This window comes from Hippopotamus amphibius, chromosome 4 (assembly GCF_030028045.1).
Source record: "Hippopotamus amphibius kiboko isolate mHipAmp2 chromosome 4, mHipAmp2.hap2, whole genome shotgun sequence".
NCBI classification, from domain to species: Eukaryota; Metazoa; Chordata; class Mammalia; order Artiodactyla; family Hippopotamidae; genus Hippopotamus; species Hippopotamus amphibius.
Genome location: NC_080189.1, coordinates 13176098 through 13196528, shown reverse-complemented (window position 1 = coordinate 13196528; position 20431 = coordinate 13176098). Strand labels below are relative to the sequence as shown.

At 41.3% G+C, this 20431-nt stretch overlaps 1 protein-coding gene across 2 annotated transcripts in view; it reads left to right on the top strand.

The window, feature by feature from the left end:
* Positions 1 to 20431, top strand: part of MGAM (maltase-glucoamylase) — a 77855-nt gene that overhangs the window by 34593 nt on the left and 22831 nt on the right. For both annotated transcript variants that reach the window (XM_057732735.1, XM_057732734.1), the window contains exons 21-33: positions 1109 to 1197; positions 1871 to 1920; positions 2348 to 2515; positions 5903 to 6055; positions 7270 to 7470; positions 10680 to 10834; positions 11914 to 12082; positions 12352 to 12448; positions 13303 to 13415; positions 14545 to 14670; positions 15843 to 15971; positions 16217 to 16327; positions 16635 to 16697. In XM_057732735.1, coding sequence (XP_057588718.1) covers positions 1109 to 1197; positions 1871 to 1920; positions 2348 to 2515; positions 5903 to 6055; positions 7270 to 7470; positions 10680 to 10834; positions 11914 to 12082; positions 12352 to 12448; positions 13303 to 13415; positions 14545 to 14670; positions 15843 to 15971; positions 16217 to 16327; positions 16635 to 16697 — 1624 coding nt within the window. The remainder of the gene's footprint in view (positions 1 to 1108; positions 1198 to 1870; positions 1921 to 2347; positions 2516 to 5902; positions 6056 to 7269; positions 7471 to 10679; positions 10835 to 11913; positions 12083 to 12351; positions 12449 to 13302; positions 13416 to 14544; positions 14671 to 15842; positions 15972 to 16216; positions 16328 to 16634; positions 16698 to 20431) is intronic.

The window sequence follows — 20431 nt, the reverse complement described above, 5'->3', positions numbered from 1 at the left end:
ACATTAGCACCCTTCAAGAATCATGTGTTTAATTTATCTAGGGCCAAGTAGTATTTTAGTGGGTGAGCCCTTCAGAGTACGCAGCATCCTCTAGAGTATCTAGGCCACCATACTGCTGAAAGTGTCAGTATGGACTCCTAGAAGGATTTTAACTTTCGTGCCACTCTTTACTTTCTGTTTTGACTATTTGGTGAATATGTTTAATCTCTCTTATAATATTTAAGATCATCAATGGAGTTGTCGTCTGTTTGTTTTTGTATCTCTTAGACTTCCTAGCAATGAAAGCTACTCATTACATGAGTGTTAAATGAAAGCAGATGATTTTGTTGACAATGGACCCTGGCTTGCACAGGGCACAGTGGAAAGCTGAACTGTGAAAGAATACAATAGAGGGTGTGAGAGATGCAGGAGGAGCAGGAAACTGGGAGGTGGTCTAGAAGAGGGGCGAAATAAGCAGAGATTTAAATGCCGTTGCTCTTTCTCTCTCCTTCTCTCTCTATGTCCAGCTATTTCAGCATCTTTTGAGTAGTGTTTTGGGTTTCCTATTCTAAGTTATAAAGCAGATAATTAGAATGTTTTCTTTTTCTCTCTCGAAATGAACTAATAATACATATCAAATTAGGAAAATTGCCATTCTATACATGGACCTTATTGGGTTTTCTTGCTTTCTGAGTCAACATGGTTCTTGGGCAGGGAAAAATATATCCTCCTGACTTCAGTGAATACTCCTCCTGCAGGTATCAGCTGTACAATGATTAGGCTGAGCCAATGATTGTCTCGGATTTCTTTCTTTTCTAATAGCTATATTGGAAATAATAATAGTGCCAGCAGCTTTTATTGTAGCTATTGCAGTGGTTCTGGTGATTAAATTCTTGCCTCCGACATAGATGTTTACTGCTAATGTTTGGAGCATTTCTGTCTCCTGTGACATTACTGATTTTAGAGGATGATGCCCCTGTTGATTTTGCCTTTGTGCCTGAAGAAAAGCAGAGCCATCTGCTGCTAGTAACCTTCCCATCTGAAATCTGATAGAATCCTTCACAGCTCATTTAGCAAAATTCTTTGAGTCCCAAGTCTTTGCCTCTCACGTAAATCTTGTTTCCTACAGTCGAAGGAACCCTCTTGGTCTTATAATTGCCCTGGATGACAACAGAGAAGCAAAAGGCGAACTTTTCTGGGATGATGGGGAAACGAAAGGTGAGCCCAATGTTGCTGCTTCCAAACCTGCATCTTTGAGTTACTCCTGCTGGTCATTCACTGGCGGGAGAAATCTCACGAGGCCCAGTAGCACTAACCACTTGAGAGAAAGATTTTGATTTTGGTTGTGCTGTTCAGAAATAGTGGTAGATAGACCACAGATGAAAGGAAAACACATCTCTACCTCTTAGAATTCTCCTACTGGCCAGCTGTATGTATAGGCTCTCTTTTTTTGTCAAAGGGCACCTGAAAGAAATGCTTTCTAGACTGTTTCTGCCTTTCAGTGCACATATCTTCCCTCCAAACACTTATGAACAAAGATGGATGATGTGTAAAACCTACCCTTGCTAGTGAGGCAGTGACAAGACACTTTTCTGGTTTGCTCGTATCTAGCCGTGCTTCTTAGCACATTTGTCTGCCTCTAATACACTAACAACACTTGTGGCTCAAGCTTAGGAAATAGGTTCACTTGACACACATGCCTTGGAAGCACTTGGAAGGGAAGCTTTTCAAGGTTAAGGTGGGAAGGAAAAGGGCAAACAGTGGCTTGGCCTTGGAAACTATATCGATAATCTTGTCATTTTCAACATGTAGCTTCAAGGAGCGCCAGGATGAAATTTGTTCTTCTGTAGTGGGCAGACCAGAGCCTGACTTGTTTTAATCTCACTTTCAGATACTGTGGCCAATAAAGTTTATCTCTTATGTGAGTTCTCCGTCACCCAAGTGAGTAGTATGTTTTTATGAAGCTTAAGTGTGGGCTTTTGTCTGACCATTAGCTCATATGTGTTTGTGTATGTGTGTAATTATATTTGTAGCTTCATTTATGACAATAGGTGAACACATTTCAGTTTATGAATTAACCTAATAATTGAATCATTCGTGTTAGTAAAAAGAGGCAATGATATGGATAAATCAAAGTAGCCAATCTTTTTAAATAAAGTTTTAAAATATTTTTCTCTCCGTACATGTGTTTCTCTCTCTCTCCTTTTTCCCCCTCAGGGGAGAAAGAAGTTTGTACTTGAGCCCACATTAGCAGAGACAGCTAAGAGGTGTTCAGAGCAGTTTTGTGTGTCCGGTCTAGGATGAATTATTAGAGTGATTTGAAAATCTGTGTATTCAAGGCAGATCTTTGTGCTTACTTGTTTTGCAGAACCGCTTGGATGTGAAGATTTTGCAGTCAACCTACACAGACCCCAATAATTTAGCATTTAAAGAGATTAAAATCCTTGGGACCCAGGAACCTACCAATGTTATAGTGAAACACAACAATGTCCAAATTCAAGTTTCTCCTAAAATCACTTATGATTCTAACCTCCAGGTAAAACCCCATTTTGGAGATAGTTTATCAAGAATTCTTCATAGCTTATGATGTTCCTTCCCACCAAGGTTGCATGGGTTTCTGAAGGGCCAGAGGACACTCGGACGATGCGGGGTGGAGAAGTCAGAGGGTTAGGACAGAGAAAAATAAAGAGTGGGCCAGAGCTGGGATGAACGAGGGAGCTGCTGAGACATGGGAGGAGCAAACTGGTCCTTTTATTTTTGTTCCCTTATCTGTCCCTCAGTCTTCTGTCTGATCTGACTGGAACAGAAGAGCAGTCAGAAGTGTCAGGAACAGGATTAGAGGGAAACTGGGTCTGAAAGCTGCTGATTGACTGATCTAGAAGGCTTGAGGTGGGAGGTGGGATTCCCATTAATTAAAATTTCCAGATGCTTTTTTCTTTTCTTTTTTCTTTTCTTTTTTCTTTTGGCTGTGTTGGGTCTTTGTTGCTGCATGTGGGTTTTCTCTAGTTGCAGCTCATGGGGGCTACTCTTCATTGCATTGCACGGGCTACTCATTGAGGTGGCTTCTCTTGTTACAGAGCATGGCCTCTAGGTGCGTGGGCTTCAGTAGTTGCAGCACATGGGCTCAGTAGTTGTGGCCCACGGGCTTAGTTGCTCCACGGCATGCGAGATCTTCCCGGAGCAAGGTTCGAGCCCGTGGCCCCTGCGTTGGCAGGTGGATTCATAACCACTGCCCTACCAGGGAAGTCCCCAACACATACATTTTTAGGAAATACTTTATGTCAAAGAATTTGATAAGCTTAGCTAATGGCTACTTACTTGGTTAGGTGATAATAATAAAATAATTCTTTATCACTTTTAATGAGGCCCGATGTTCCTGAATAGGCTGTAGTCGGTTCCTCTGAAATCTCAGTGTTATGAGGAGTCCTTTCCCCACACTCCTTGCCACATGCTCCAAATGATCTGGGACTGGGAGCTGCTGGGTCAGCATGGTTTGTGAGGAACCTTCCAAATATGGAGAAAATAAGGACATTTAGTCTTCTGCCATAATGATATGTCGGAGACCTTTGCCATTTTGTCCCAAGAACATACAGGAGGATGCATATGCTCGGAAGTTAGAAATAAAGTATCATTATGGCTGGTTATGTGCCCAGCAAAGTTCAAGCCATTTGAAGGATGCTTATGTAGAAATAAACCAGTTAAATGTTTGATAAATATATTAAGAAATATACAACCAAAGGAACTCTTTTATCGTTTGAATTTAGGTGGTAGAGAGACACATGAAGCTATTGGGAAAGGGACAGGCAACCCAACCCTACCTCTAGGAAATATTAACTTATATTCTGCCCAATTTTATGTTTAAAGCTTGATGGAGTAGTTGAGCAAATCTTCGGAGACATCAGGGCTAGAGCTGGACCTTGAAAGATGATACATCTGGTAGAGATTTGTTCAGCTTCAAGTGACAGGAAACAGCAAAATGGTAATTTAAACAAATTGGGATTTTTTCCCTTTTCTGACTGGAAGTTTAGGAAGTGGTCAGTTGCTGGCACTGGTTCAGTGGCTCGGGGTTGTTAGGGTTGAGGTCTTTTCTTCTCTTGTGATTGGAAGTGGTGGTTTAGTTTCAGTCACTCTAGGCTTGTTAGAGAATAAATAAAAATTAACACAGAAGAAGAAGCTGGAAGGAAAAGGGAAAGGTGAAGGTGAAGGGAAGGGAGGGGCAGGCCCCTTAAATCACAAAAGAAACACTTGGCAATGGACTTGCACTTACCTATTAATGGCCACAGCTGTGTTACATGGATTCAAAAAAATAGTTCTTAATTGGGAACTTCAGTGTTCTAAACTGAAATAGTAAGAAGGGAATTTTACATAGGGCAGGCAGCTAGCAGTATATTCCACAAATGGGCGCCATTTTCCTAGAAAGGGCATTTGCCTAGATAAAGCAATCAAGGTTGATGTATGGAATAAGCCAGTCTTGGGCTTCCCTGGTGGCACAGTGTAAGGATCCACCTGCCAATGCAGAGGACACGGGTTCGAGGCCTGGACTGGGAAGATCCCACATGCCGTGGAGCAACTAAGCCCTTGTGCGACTACTACTGAGCCTACGCTCTAGAGCCCATGAACCACAACTATTGCACCAATGTGCCACAACTACTGAAGCCCGTGTGCCTAGAGCCCTCAACAAGAGAAGCCACCGCAATGAGAAGCCCACACACTGCAATAAAGAGTAGCCCCCGCTCACCGCAACTAGAGAAAGCCTGTGTGCAGCAGTGAGGACTCAACACAGCCCATAAATAAGTAAACACACAAATAAATAAAGAAATTTATTAAAAAAGAAAAACAGAGTAAGCCAATCTCGGGACTAAGAATAGCTTTTTGTTAGTCTGTGAGTACTGAAAAACTAGAATAGGTAGGATCCACTTTTGGAAGGGGGTCAGTTTGGACAGATTAACTTGTGGTCAGATTTTGGAAGGTTTTAGGTGTCAAAATAAGAAGGATCTGATCTAATTTTCAAAGGGTCTCGTATTGATCCTTGAATCACTATGTGCCTTGTGAGAGTGTTGTTCGGGGGAGGGGGCAAGTGTTTGAGGTACAGGGAAGTGCGAGATGAATGTAGACTGGGGAGAAACTGGAAGAAAGATGATAATCCTCAGCATGAGATTTTATGACTCTAGACACATGAGCACTTTCACTATGGAAAAGACTAATTAAAGAAGAGGCAACCATAAGAAAAAACACATAGAAAAATATTAAATATTTGAATTAGTGAATGGGACTCAAAGTTTCAGGTTTTGAGGCTCTGGGCTTGAGGAAATGAAGAGGCTGGGATATTAGAAGTGGAAGGAAATGTAATGATTTTGCCAACTCACCAATTTTGCAACTGAGACACAAGGAATTGAAATAGTTTGTCTAAGTTTCCACAGTGGAATGGAGGGGAGAACCCAGGCCACGAGATTCTTATTTCTGTGCTCTTGCTCCCACTCCAGACCAGTGGGGGATGCTGGTTTGGGGAATGGAGGTCAAGAAGTCGAGCTCCATTTGGGGTGACACCTCATGCTTGTGTGTGCTGTGCTACAAGGGGATTGCAGAAGAGAGCCTTCCTGACAAAATAAGGAAGAGGAAGAGGAGTCAGGGGAGGAAAGAAAAGGGGTAATTACAGAAGGTTGTAGTTGACCGGATTCTTTTCAAAATGTTATGTACAAATTCTGATAGAATTGTGCCATTTGCCCTGTGGTTACTGGTTTGATCCCTGCCCATGCCCCCCTACCCCCACCCCCAACCCCTCTTCATGTAAGCTCCAGTGCTATGTTACGTAGACTGTTGAGAGTCTGGTCTGATTTCTATTTTCTTTCCTAAAAGAAGCTTCAGACCTTGCAAGGTCTTTGTCCTGAGGATACATTCCCTTGATACTCCCCCATTCTTACAGGTGGCCCTTATCACAGAAATCGATCTTGCCCTGGGAGGAACATACACGGTGGAGTGGGATGTGAAGATAAGGGATGCAGAAAAAATAGACTGTTATCCTGATGAGAATGGTGCTTCTGAAGAAAATTGTACTGCCCGCGGCTGTGTCTGGGAGGTAACCATGCTGAAATCCTCTACTCTTTTTTTTTTTAATTGAAGTATAGTTGATCTACAATGTTGTGTTAATTTCTGCTGTACAGAAAAGTGATCCAGTTATACATATATATACAATCTTTTTCATATTCTTTTCCATTATGGTTTATCACAGGATATTGAATATAGTTCCCTGTGCTGTATAGTAGGACCTTGTTGTTCATCCTTTCTCTATATAATAGTTTGCATCTGCTAACCCCAAACTCCCAATCCATCCCTTCCCCACCTCCCCTCCACCTTGGCAACTGCGAGTCTGTTCTGTATGTCTGTGAGTCTGTTTCTGTTTTGTAGATAGAGTCATCTGTGTCATATTTTAGATTCCACATATAGGTGATATCAGTATGGTGTTTGTCTTTCTCTTTCTGACTTACTTTACTTAGTATGCTAACCTCTAAGTCCATCCATGTTGCTGCAAAGGCATTATTTCAGTCTTTCTTATGGCTGTGTAATATTCCATGGTATATATATGTATACGTGTATATATATATATATACACACACCACATCTTCTTTATCCATTCATCTGTTGATGGACATTTAGGTAGTTTCCATGTCTTGACTGTTGTAAATAGTGCTGCTATGAACATAGGGGCGCATATATCTTTTTGAATTATAGCTCTGTCTAGATATAGGCCCAGGAGTGAGATTGCTGGATCACATGTTAGCTCTATTTTTAGTTTTTTTGAGGAACCTGCATACTGTTCTCCACGGTGGCCGCACCCACTTATGTTCCCACCACCAGTGTAGGAGGTTTCCCTTTTCTTCATACCATCTCCAGCATTTGCTACTTGTGGACCTTTTAATGATGACCATTCTGACCCGTGTGAGATGGTACCTCACTGTAATTTTGTAAAATCCTCTACACTTAATCTACAGTTTCGTGAGCATAGCACCAGTGCCTATATCACTACATGAAACCCATAGAAATGAGAGACTTGCAAAGTCATCTGAGTTTTTGTCTGTATGTGAAGAATAAGTAGGGATGGGAGTGGGACTTTTTTTTTTTTTTTACAAATATTTTACAGGGAGACCAGAAATGAAAACGTATGTCACTACCAAGGATATATAAGAAAATGACTGGTTTTATCTTCATCTCCCTGCGAATTGCCTTTTCTAGCCCCTTTATAACTGATAATCTTAGAACTCATGCTGAGCTGGATTTGGCTTTACTTTTCAGGCGCCCGGTTCTCCTGGAGTCCCTTTTTGCTATTTCGTCAATGATCTCTACTCTGTCAGTGATGTTCAGTATAACTCACATGGGGCCACAGCTGTCATCTCCTTAAAGTCTTCTGCATATTCCTACTCTTTGCCCTCTGCACCTGTGAACTCCCTCCGTCTGAATGTGATCTACCATAAGGATAACATGCTGCAGTTTAAGGTATGTGTTTACAGCATACGTATCAAGTACCTACTTGGCACTTTTCATTTCCATTATTTTTTGCTATTCAAGGTTATAGAACCCTGAAATCAGTCTGCTCTTCTAAGTTGGCCATGCTACAATATACTCCAAAGAGTAACTGGAGACCGTTGATGGGACAGTGAGACCTGTTATCAACTGCATTTTGAAATGATTACTGTGTCTACTGTAAGGAAAATGGTTGGGAGGACAAGAGTGAGAAAAGAAAGACAAGTTAGGAGGCTACCAGTTAGGAAATCCAGATGAGGGACTGAGCTTAGACCAGGTACAGAAGAGTGAGAAGTAGCATTATGGGATCTGGTGATAGATTACAAGCAGGCGATGAGGGAGAGAGAAGCATCAAGATGATGACCATGTGTGTAGCTTGTATCTCTACACAGATGGTGGTGCCATTAACTGGGAAGGGAACACTGGAAAGGTTTGAGCTTAGGCAAAGTAAAATGACAAGTTCCTTTTTGGACACTGAATTTGGGATATGAAATACCTACAAGGGTGTACTGATCTCTTTCTCTCCTAAGATTTAATTATATCTCAGGACAAGCAATGGGCTGTTTTTGATGTCTTTTTCACTATTAAATTGTAAGTTTCTCAAGGACAGGAATTTGTCGCTTCATCTTTGTGCTTCTGAAGTGTAATGCAAAGCCTAGGAGATAGTAAGTTCTCAAAGGTTTGAGAGAGTAAAGACTCAAGTCAGTGTGGCATTGCCTGAAAGGTTCTTGACAATCTGATACCAACCTGGACTATGAGTTCTTTCACATCTTCTAATGCAGGGATGATACTCTTTTATCTTTTTGTCCTCACTTTCTATCCTCACCATAGTACTGGCATGTGGTAGGTGCCTAATGGGTTTGAAATAAATGAACTTGACCAAGTTTCCAGATTTAATTCTTTCCTGTTCTACCTCCTGATTATACAGCAGTGCTCTCCAAAATAGTTACCTCTTTCTTTTTTTTTTTAATTTTTATAGAACTTTTTTTATTGTACTTTTCCATCTAAGCAGTTTCAGATTACAAGGAGAGAAATAAACTGAAACAAAACAGTAGTAACAGTAAATGAAGAGGAGAGGAAAAGACCTATTCAAAACCACTGATTTGAATCCAGGAAGGCCATTTTTAAAAAATCTGATACTATGTCTTTAATCTTAGGAAACTGGGTTCTTCCTTACTTCCTATGTTCCTTTGTTAATCATTTGGGTAGTTTTTATCTTTTTAAAGTGATCTTAAAATTCTGATTTCTATTTATTATCCCCGTAAAAATGGCCTTTGCCTTTTCAGTATTAAAGTACCATTTTCTGAAATGATTATTTCTGTCCTCAACAAAAGTAAAGACAGATCTTAGAAGAATACCTATCTGATTTCTCTTAAACTATTTTAAATCTGGATTAATTGTATCTGTAATTATCCTCGCAGGAGGCCTACAGTTCATCCTGAAATCCTCCCTCTTCTCTGAGTGTATCTAATTAGGGCCTAAGTTCCACTGGCTCTAGCACCCGATATTGCTTTCAGATGTTTCTTCCTCTCTATTCCTTTTGGCACTAATTCCAACTTTGTGGTTTCCTTCCTGAAAAATTTTGCCTCCATTGTTGATTTCCAGCTCTATTCACCATTCATTATCACAGTCTTTAAAAAAAAAAACACTTGGCCCTGTGACATCTCTGCTTAAACCGCATGGGTGAGCCTCAGTCCCTGTTTCAGTTATCTGTTGCATTCCATATGTTACGTTATAAGCACCCACAAAACTTTAGTGGCATATAGTAATAAGCATTTGCTTTGTTCACAAGTCTGTAGATTGGCTGGGCTCACCCGTGTTGGGAGTTAGCTGACTGTCCGCTGGTCTGGGATAGCTTCTGGGACTACTTGGCTCTGTTCTCCATAGCCACTCACCTTCCTGTTGGCTAGCATGAGTCTTGTTCTCATGTAGGGGCAGGGCTGCAAGGGGGATGAAGTAGACATGAGCACTCGATTCAATTTGTTATTGTTCCATTTTCCCAAAAGAAGTCATGTGACCAAATCCACAGTTACTGGGTGATGTGTGGCACTATCCAAGGGCATAGTTACAGGGAAATGTGAGTAATAACAGCAGCAACAACAATAAAGAAGCTTATCTACCTTAGTTCCTTTTGCTTAGAGTAAAAGCTTCAAATTTCTCGTCATGATTTGGTCCCCATCTCCTATTCTATCCTCACTTGTTGACTTTGTGTGCTAGCCATACTTGAGCTGCTAGAATTATTCAACATTCTCACCTGTGTTCTTTGCAACAGTGTTTTCCCCGTTTGGAATTAACAGAGGCTGTTCCTCCCATGCACGCAGCTTTTACCTAGTGTATGCCTACTTACTCAACTCAATGATTGGTGATGATCTAGAGGGGTGGGATAGAGAGGGTGGGAGTTGCCTCTTTCGTTTAATTCTCTGTGCCTTTGCATTTATATCCCTGCCAGGAAGCACTTGGTTTCCTTTCTGTGCTTGTTTAATGGCTGCAAAGTTTTTTAAGACTCAGCCTTTTCCCCCGTGAAACTAAGTCTTCCAGAAACATTGTTAGACATTTCCTTCCCTATAACCTCGCAATACTTCTGTATAGCTCTGCATTAATGTGTATCACTGCGGTATTTTGGGCACCTCTCTCTCTCTCTTTCTATTAGTATGTAAACTTCTTAAAAGTGATAACTGCGTCTTACTCAGTTTAGTAATCCGTGTGTCTAGTACAGTATCAGGCAAGAATATAGTAAGTACTCAGTGAATCAGTTTAGACCCCATTTTTAACAAGAACATCTATGATTATTTTAATCAAGTAGAGTTCATGTTTTTTGGGGGTATTTTTTTTCAGTTCAGGAAAGTTTTCAGGTATTCACATACTCTCACACACCCACACACAAAGTAATAAAGAGTATATTCATAAATTCCAGACTGATTTCCCAAGGTAGAACCAATATCAAAGGAATTTGTTTCTGTAAAATGAGACATTCTGTAAAAGGAGGCTTTAAAAATGAGACATGGCAGACTCAGATCAAAATGGGAAATCTGACTTTGTTCTTTGATTTGTTAATTAAATTTCCAGTACCGTAAGCTTAAAGAAGACAAATATAGCCTTCAGCCTCTTTGTCAAAGACATCAAGTTTCTGCTAAAAGTATAGGTTTCTGTACTTGCCTACAATCTGTTTCCTCTGGTCCTAGATTTATGATCCCAACAACAACCGGTATGAAGTTCCAGTCCCTCTCAACACACCCATGGTTCCATCCAGCACCTCTGAGAGTCGTCTTTATGATGTCCTCATTAAGAAGAATCCATTTGGGATTGAAATTCGCCGGAAGAGCACAGGCGCTGTAATGTAAATGGCTCTCAGTCTGACGTGGAGTTGATGATTACCTATATCATTTCTAGGTCCATTGTCCTTGGAGATATCCTGCTCAAAGCAACACACTGTCCATTTCCAGATTCAGGAATAAGTTATTCCCTTCTGTTCTTGTGAGAAAGCTTTAGTGGCCTGGGAATAATTCCTGAGGCGGTTGCATGTACCTAGGGATTCATTCAACAAATGTTTATGGGGTGCCTTCTCCATATCAGGTGGTTATAGAAGATGAGGTCTCTCTTTTTATGGCAAAAATAATAAGGAAATAACAAAAAATAATTTAAGGTAAAGTATGTGGAGGTTTTGATAGCGACAAGTGTTATGTAGGAACAGGGTAATTGATAATTATGGGGAGGTTACTGCTTTTGATACTGTGGTCTCTCCAAGGAGGTGATGTTTGAAATAGGACCTAAATGAGGAGAAGGAGCCTCCCTTGTGGAGATGGGGAAGGAGGGAGAACATTTCAGACAAATTGAGTAGTCAGTGCACAGACCATGAAACAGGAGCAAACATGCCTTATTAAAGGGAAGAATGTCCAATGCGGTTGGAGTAGTATTGTAAGTAAGGAGGTGAGTGGGGGGAGATGAGGCTGGGATTCGGGTGACTTCAGATCAGGAATGTCCTTGAAGACTTCACAAGATGTTTCAATGAGCATCACTGAAGAACTGTAGACAGGAGTTGACATGAGGGGAGATGCTTGAAAAATAATCATTCTGGATGCTGCGTAGAAAATGGACTGTAGTGGGGCAAGAGTGGAGACTAGGGCTGCTGTGAAGTGGTGGCAGCTGAGACGGTGAGACTGATTGGGTTTGGCATTCTGGAGGGACCACTAGAAGGAGGTAGTGATAGAGGAAAATAGAAGAAAGAGCCTGGCTCCTGGGCTTGTAGCGAGGGCGTCTATGATTATTTTAATCGTATAGACTTTATGTTTCGTGTAGGAAGTCAACAGGGTTCTGGGTGGAGGAGGAAATCAAGAGTTCGATTTCCCTGAGAAATCAGCTGCTTGAAGCTATTAGAACGGCCTGTTTCTCTTGCAAACGTACCCTTGTGTGTTGCAGTTGGGACTCTCAGATGCTTGGCTTCACCTTCAATGACATGTTCATCCGCATCTCCACGCGCCTCCCCTCCCAGTACCTCTATGGCTTTGGGGAAACTGAGCACACAGCCTTTCGAAGGGACTTGAACTGGAACACGTGGGGGATGTTTGCCCGAGACGAACCCCCGGGGGTAAGGGCAGAGCGTGTGGGATCTGTGTCTGCCTCCGTCTACACACACTGTGTATACTTCGTGTTTCATCTTCCCACACTCCACTTGGATGGTCACATTCTGCTTCTAGACAAGTAGGCCAATCCTCGGGCTTCTTTGTTTCTTATGTGTCTATGTCACAGAGAAGACTAGACACAGCTTATCAATTTGTTGAGTTTGTCTCTCAATCTCTGTTTCTTTTCCACCTTTGTCTTTTAACTTCCTGCCCCTTCCCCCCACGATGCTCCCAGTACAAGAAGAATTCCTATGGGGTCCACCCCTACTACATGGCGTTGGAGGAGGACGGCAGTGCCCATGGAGTGCTCCTGCTGAACAGCAACGCCATGGGTAAGGTGATGCCAGCATCTCCCCTTATTTTTGTGAATCAGTCATTCTTGAGGAATGTTAGAATGTGTTTGACCACGTTGCCCCTGAAGTCAAAATTATTATCTTGTGGACAGTGCTTTTTATTTTCTTTCTTCATTCTCTTTAGCCTTTCTGTTTATTTCAGTTTCGTAACATGTAGTAGTAAGAATTAACTCTTCTTTGGCATAAACAAGGTAAGAAGGGACAGCAAAACCAAGCGAGACCCAAGTATCCCGGAGGTCAGCCAGTGGGAGCTATTTATATAATTTGAATTAGTGATGAAGCTGTGGGTCAGTGCACTCACTCTGGGGTATGAGGGTGTAAAAATGTGCATGATGTATTGGAAAGGGGGTGGAAAATCAGGAAGTGGGGTTAAAAAGCATGATTATAAAAACTGGTGAAATCTGAATAAGGCCTATACCTGAGTTACTAGTATAATGTCAACGTTAGTTTCCTGGTTTTGACAACGTACAATGGTTATGTAAGAAGTTATCATTGGGGGAAACTGGGTAAAGTGTCCAAGAGAACTTTTAGTACTATTTTGCAACTTCTTGTAAGTCTTAAGCTATTCTGAAATAAAATTGATAACAATTTTAAAAGAGCAGAAAGACAAACATACAACAAGGTAATAAGTGCATCAAAGGGAAAAAAAATCCAGGCACAAACCCAGCAGACCTTCACTTAACTTTTTAAACTCTGTGTTAGGTATAGTACAAAATACCTTCTCTCAGTACTCTGCAATAAGGAGGCATAGGAAGAGGGAGAATGTATGGATTCCAGGGGTAATTTCTCACTTGAAGGTTTCCATATTGATTGGTATTTCCCTACATTTCCAGATGTCACATTCCAGCCCTTGCCTGCCTTGACATACCGTACCATAGGAGGAATTCTGGACTTCTATGTCTTCTTGGGGCCAACTCCAGAGCTTGTCACTCAGCAGTACACTGAGGTAGGAGGGAATTCAAATGGTTCACCAAGTATTTATACAGCACATTCTGTAGTTCTTAGATGGTAACTGTAATTGTTGATCTTTCTGGGAGACAGGTATATTATTGAATAAGGAACAATAAATACATCTAATAAGCATTAAATTCATAGCCCCTCAGACCATTGCAGAATAGCAGAAGAATCAATCGTAGTGGTGCCACCAGTGGTAGCTGGCAGTGCAGTGATAACAGTGGTGATGGTGGTGGCGGTGGTGGTGGTGGTGAGGGTGGTGGTAGTAAGGATGGCGGTGGTGAGGGTGGTGGTAGTAAGGATGGTGATGGTGGTGGTAAGGGAGGTGGTAGTAAGGATGGTAGTGGTGAGGGAGGTGGTAGTAAGGATGGTGGTGGTGAGGGAGGTGGTAGTAAGGATGGTGGTGGTGGTGGTGAGGATGGTGGTAGTAAGGATGGTGATGGTGGTGGTGAGGGCGGTGGTAGTAAGGATGGTTGTGGTGGTGGTGGTGAGGGAGGTGGTAGAAAGGATGGCGGTGGTGGTGGTGGTGACTGTGGTAGTAGTAAGGATGGTGGTGGTGGTGGTGAGGGTGGTGGTAGTGACTGTGGTCATAGTGGTCATGACAGTTGCTTTGGCAGCAGCAAAAAACACAGACATAAAACTTACTATATGTCACTGATACCTTACTTTAGGCATGCCAGAGCACTTTACATACATTAACTTATTCAGTCTTCACAAAAACACTATGAAACAAATATATTATTATCCTTGATTTACAAGTGAAGAAGCAGACATATAAGAGGTTGTTTCACTTTTGCCCAGAGTCACATAGCCAGCAGAGATTGGATCCTATATTGTAACCCAGGCATTTTGCTTCTGAATTTTGTGTTAACCAGTAAGCTGGACCTGGCACTGGGAATCAGAGTAAAATCAGATTTTCTAAAACTCCTAGGGAGAGAGGTCAAGTCTGGCAGGAAGCTTTTTCCAAGTTATCCCAGTGGCTCTGAATCCTTAGTTTTTCTCTGGATTTGAATTTGTTGATTGTCTAACTGGGGGCACTGGAAAAATATTCTTATTACTTTGTGTACAACTTTAACCCAGATTCTTCTTTTTAAGGACTAAATTTTCTGTTTATTTTCTAGTTGATTGGTCGGCCGGTGATGGTTCCTTACTGGTCCTTGGGGTTTCAGCTGTGTCGCTATGGATACAAGAATGACTCTGAGATTGCCAGCTTGTATGATGACATGGTGGCTGCCCAGATCCCCTACGTACGTTGTCAGTCCATGGGGTGCTGGCTCTGGGACCCCATGACCAACCCTCATCTCTATATCTGGATTAGTTTGTCTGATTTTTGTCAGGTTCTATAAAATTACAAAGCACTTTCTCATACAGTATCACACTCAGCCTCACCCCTACCCAGTAGTAATATGGGAGGGGGGGTCATTGTCCCCAACTTGAAGAGTCACAGTGATTTGCCAAAGAAGGAGGACACTGGTCCAGCTCCAGGGCTCTTTCTGCTAGATCGTGCTTCTGTTCCTTGCACGTGACTTCACAACATCTAGTCAAAAACATCCTTGCTGCTGTAAAAATGTTGCCCGAACAGTAGTTTTGCATAATTAAAAGAAATTGACCCAAATTCAGTCAGACCACTGTGTGTGTAGATATAACCTCACTTCCAGGCTTTGCCAGCTCTGCAGCCTAGTGTTCCCACAGCTTTGAGCTAATTCCTGGTGGAACGTAGGGATCTTGCGACTGGTTTCCAGAGGATACAAACTCCGCCTTCACTCCAAGACAAGAGGGGTCCACTAATCAGAGAATTGGTCCCATAAACCACTGACATATTTAATTTTATTCTATTGATTTTTCTATCGTGTACGGTTATTCTTGTTAATGAAAAGTATAGCATGCAATAGTTTACTCTTAATAAGAAAGCTGTATCTGATAATCCCCAGGATTGGTTATGACAAAGCAATTACAGGTGAGTTTGTTTGTTTTGTTGTTAGTAGATTTACTGTCCATGTTGTGTTAGTACTGGATAGTTTACATTATATTATTTTGTCTGAGTATGAGCCCTTGATACCAGGGGCGGCCTCTTGGGGCGGCGGTGGGGCGGGGGGGGGGGGGGGGGGGTGGGCGGTAACCACAGCTGCTCCTCACACTGGCCCTTTACAAGGCACTTTCCTCTGCTGTTTCCATTTATCTCCACAGCCCTACCATTGCGGTAGCATCAGCCTATTTTTTTGCTAACTTAGTTTTTCTCTATGTTACGACTGAAAATTTGAAAATCGGGTGAATTTGCCAGAACCTAATACCTAACAAATAACAGAGGTGGGATTTGAAAGAATCAAAAAGACACCATCCGATAGTCACCATTGGTTAGTGGAGCGTTGTTCCCACGCGGAACTGGGCCTTTTTGCAAGTTTCCTTTGCCCTCTTCCAGGACGTGCAGTACTCGGACATCGACTACATGGAACGGCAGCTGGACTTCACCCTCAGCCCCAAGTTTGAGGGGTTTCCAGCTCTGGTTACTCGAATGAAGGCCGACGGGATGCGGGTCATCCTCATTCTGGTTAGTCCCTATGTGGACGGGTGGAGTCTGTTTAGAAGAGTGAACGGGCTTTGGTGGAGAAAGCTTTATACTTGTGTTTCCTTCCATGCTATGAGCAGAGAAGTTGAGGTTCAATAAGAAAAGTGCATTTCCCCGGATTCACAGAAGCTCTACAGCTCAGGTGGAAGCCGATGCCTTCCATTTTGATGAGTTCTTTTTTCTACCCCAGCTTTGGTGTCCTCACCTGACCTGTGCTTTGATTTCAGGACCCAGCCATCTCTGGCAACGAGACAAAGCCCTATCCCCCATTCACACGGGGTGTGGAGGACGATGTCTTCATCAAAGATCCGAATGATGGAAGCATTGTCTGGGGAAAGGTATGCTCTGAGTGGTGATCCACTAACCCCCACACTGTTAGTGTGTTTGTACATTTTTTTTTCTTTCTTTTCCATTTGGACTCTGAGGTCAGAAGTTCTCATTTTCTCCATCAGTATTTGTCACCACTGTTAAGGAATTTTAAAGGAATATATGTGCACCGCAGGACCCCCTTTTCTCTAGATCAATCCTACAAGAAAATCAAAATAGTATCACCCCTAGGAAATGGTTTATAATAGTTTCTTAGGAAATGCTATATAAAGGAAATTATCTAGTCCATTGCTTTTAAACATTTTTTTCTCTTCCCAGGTCTGGCCTGATTTTCCCGATATCGTTATCAACAGTTCTCTAGACTGGGAAAGTCAAGTGGAGGTAAAGGGCCTGTGTGGATGTTGGGTGGAATCAGGGTTGCCAGCAAGGTACAGCCATACTTAGGATACTGGACATCCCCATGGCGCGGGTGTGGGCGAGATGAGGAAGCTCACACAGGGAACATGTCCTGTGTGTCTGTCTGTGTGCCAATCACTTTGCATGCAATTTTTCGCCCCAGTTGGGAGGTAGATATGATTATGCTTTGTATAACTAAGAGTCAGAGAGCTTAAATTACTTGTGTACATGGTTTTAGGTGACAGTGTGGTGATTTCCAATCCAAGGCTGTCAGATTGCAAACATCTATGAAATTTGCACTCGAGGAAGCACTGCCTTTTGCCTGAATTAGTATATTTATTGTTGCTTTTATTATTGCTGTTTTTGTAGCTGTTTTTGCCTTGAGTATCCCTTTTAAACAGTCTCCCACCCCTGTCTTTAGTGACTGGGTAATTCTCTCTGTACATCTTTTTCTTCAAGCACAGGCTTCTCCATCTTCTCTCTTATAAATCCCCCCATCTTTCCTTGGGTTTCTCATCTTTGGTCTTCTCTCCCAGTTTCCAGCCATATGTTAAAACTTGCACTGTCCTGGGAACAAGTTCTCCTTGTAATGGATCTCAGCTGAGAGTTCGAGGGAGAGAACCTAGCTTTCTGTAATCGCTGTTGCCTCTCATAGATCACTTGAAGTTTGGTGGTCCAGGCAGCCCACATGGACATAGGAATCTGCCAGAGAAGTTCAGAGTCATGAGCACTTTGACTTTTATTTATTTATTTATTTATTTATTTATTTATTTTTTAGTATTTTCCCCCAATTAACTGAGGTATAATTGACAAATAAAATTGTATATATATAAAGCGTACAGTGTGATAATTTGATATGCATATATATCATGAAGTGATTATCAGAATCAGGTTAATTAACACATCCATCATTTCACACAGTTACCTTTTGTGTCTGTGTGTGGTGAGAATGTTTAAGATCTACTCTCTTAGCAATTAGTCCCAGGAACTTATTCATCTTATAAATGAAGGCTTTAAACCTTTGACCAGCATCTTCTCATTTCCCCCACCCCCTGGCATCTGGCCATCACCATTCTACTCTCTGTTTCTGTGAGTTCAAAAAAAATTTTTTTTTTCAGATTTCACATGTAAGTGAGATCATACAGAATTTGTCTTTCTCTGTCTGGCTTATTTCACTTAGAATAATGCCTTCTAGGTTTATCCATGTTGTTGAAAGTGGCAGGTTTCCCTTCTTTCTCATAGCTGACTAATATTGCATTGTATGTAGATACATCACATATTCCTTATCCATTCATCTGTGGACAGACGCTTAGATTATTTCAGCATCTTGGCTATTGTGAATAAATGCTGCAATGAACATGGGAGTGCAGATCTCACTTCAAGATACTGATTTTGCTTCCTTCAGGATATATGCCCAGAAGTAGGATTGCTGCATCATATGGTAGTTCTGTTTTTAATTTTTTGAGGGAACTCCATACTATTGGTTTGGCTAAAAACTTCATTCGGGTTTTTCTGTAATAGCGTATGGAAAAGGCCGAACGAACTTTTTGGCCAACTCAATATTTTCTGTAATGGCTATATCATTTTATATTCTCACCAGCAGTGCACAAGGGTTCCATTTTCTTCACATCCTTGCCAATATTTGTTATCTCTTATCTTTTTCATAAAAGCTGCCCTAACAGCTTATCATTGTGGTTTTGATTTGCATTTCCTTGATAATTAGTGATGCTGAGAACATTTTCATGTACCTGTTGGCCATTTGTATGCCTTCTTTGGAAATATGTCTGTTTAGGTCCTTTGTCCATTTTTAAAGCAATATATTTGTGGGCTTGGTTTCTTTTTGTTGTTGGATTTTTTTTTTTTTTGCTGTTGGTTGTATAAGTTCCTTATATATTTTAGATATTAACTCATCAGGTATTTTTTTTAATTTTTAATTTTTAAATTTTTACAGTAAACTGCATATATTTAGAGTGTACTATTTGGTATCCCAATCTCCCAATTCATTCCCCCCCCAACCCTCCCCGCTTTCCCCACTTGGTGTCCATATGTTTGTTCTCTACATCTGGGTCTCTATTTCTGCCTTGCAAACCAGTTGATTTGTACCATTTTTCTGTAGTCCACATTTTTGTGTTAATATACGATATTTGTTTTTCTCTTTCTGACTCACTTCACTCTGTATGACAGTCTCTAGGTCCATCCGTGTCTCTAAAAATGTCCCAGTTTCATTGCTTTTTACAGCTGAGTAATATTCCATTGTATGTATGTACCACATCTTCTTTATCCATTCATCTGTTGAGGGACATTTAGGTTGCTTCCATGTCCTGGCTATTGTAAACAGTGCTGCAATGAACATTGGAGTGAATATGTCTTTTTGAATTATGGTGTTCTCTGGGTATATGCCCAGCAGTGGGATTGCTGGGTCATATGGTAGTTCTATTTTTAGTTTTGCAAGGAACCTCCATACTGTTCTCCATAGTGGCTGTATCAGTTTACATTCCCACCAGCAGTGCAAGAGCATTTCCTTTTCTCCACACCCTCTCCAGCATTTACTGTTTGTAGATTTCCTGGTGATGCCCATTCTAACCGGTGTGAGGTGATACCTCATTGTAGTTTTGATTTGCATGTCTCTAATAATTAGTGATGCTGAGCAGCTTCTCATGTGCTTCTTGGCCATCCATATGTCTTCTTTGGAGAAATGCCTATTTAGGTCTTCTGCCCATTTTTTGATTGGGTTGTTTGTTTTTTTGATATTGAGCTGGATGAACTGTTTATATATTTTGGAGATTAATCCTTTGTCTGTTGATTCATTTGCAAATATTTTCTCCCATTCTGAGGGTTGTCTTTTCATCTTGCTTATAGTTTCCTTTGCTGTGCAGAAACTTTGAAGTTTCATTAGGTCCCACTTATTTATTTTTGTTTTTATTTCCATTACTCTAGGGGGTGGATCAGAAAACATCTTGCTTTTATTTATGTCGAAGAGTGTTCTTCCTATGTTTTCCTCTAGGAGTTTTATAGTGTCTGGCCTTACATTTTGGTCTTTAATCCATTTTGTAACTCATCAGGTATTTGATTTGCAAATATTCTCTCCCATTCTGTAGGTTGCCTTTTCATTTTGCTGATTGTTTTCTTTACTGTGGAGAAGCTTTTTAGTTTGATGTAATCCCACTTGTTTATTTTTGCATTTGTTGCTTGTGCTTTTCGTGTCAAATCCAAAAAGTCATTGCCAAAACCAATGTCAAGGAGCTTTTTCCTGTGTTTTCTTCTAGGAGTTTTATGGTTTCAGGTCTTACATTTAAGTCTTTAATTCATTTTGAATTAGTTTTCGTGATCAGTGTAAGATAGGAGTCCAGTTTCATTCTTTTGCACTTGGATATCCACATTTTTCTAACATGGTTAACAGAAGACTATCCTTGTCCCATTTGTGTCCTTGGCACCCTTGTCAAAGATTAATTGACTACGTATGTGTAGGTTTGTTTCTGAGCTTTCTGTTCTGTTCCACTGGTCTGTGTGTCTGTTTTGATGTCAGTACAATGACTTTTAAATCATTATGCTGAGGAGAGGGGCACTTTAGCACTCAGGAGGTTGGCTACCACTGTATCAGCCCCACAATACATCAGCCATTAGCAGCAATACTGCCACCTTGAGGGCATTTGGAAATCTGTGGGACAGTTTTGATTATCACAAGGAGAGCACCAAGTGACATTTAGTGGGCAGTGACC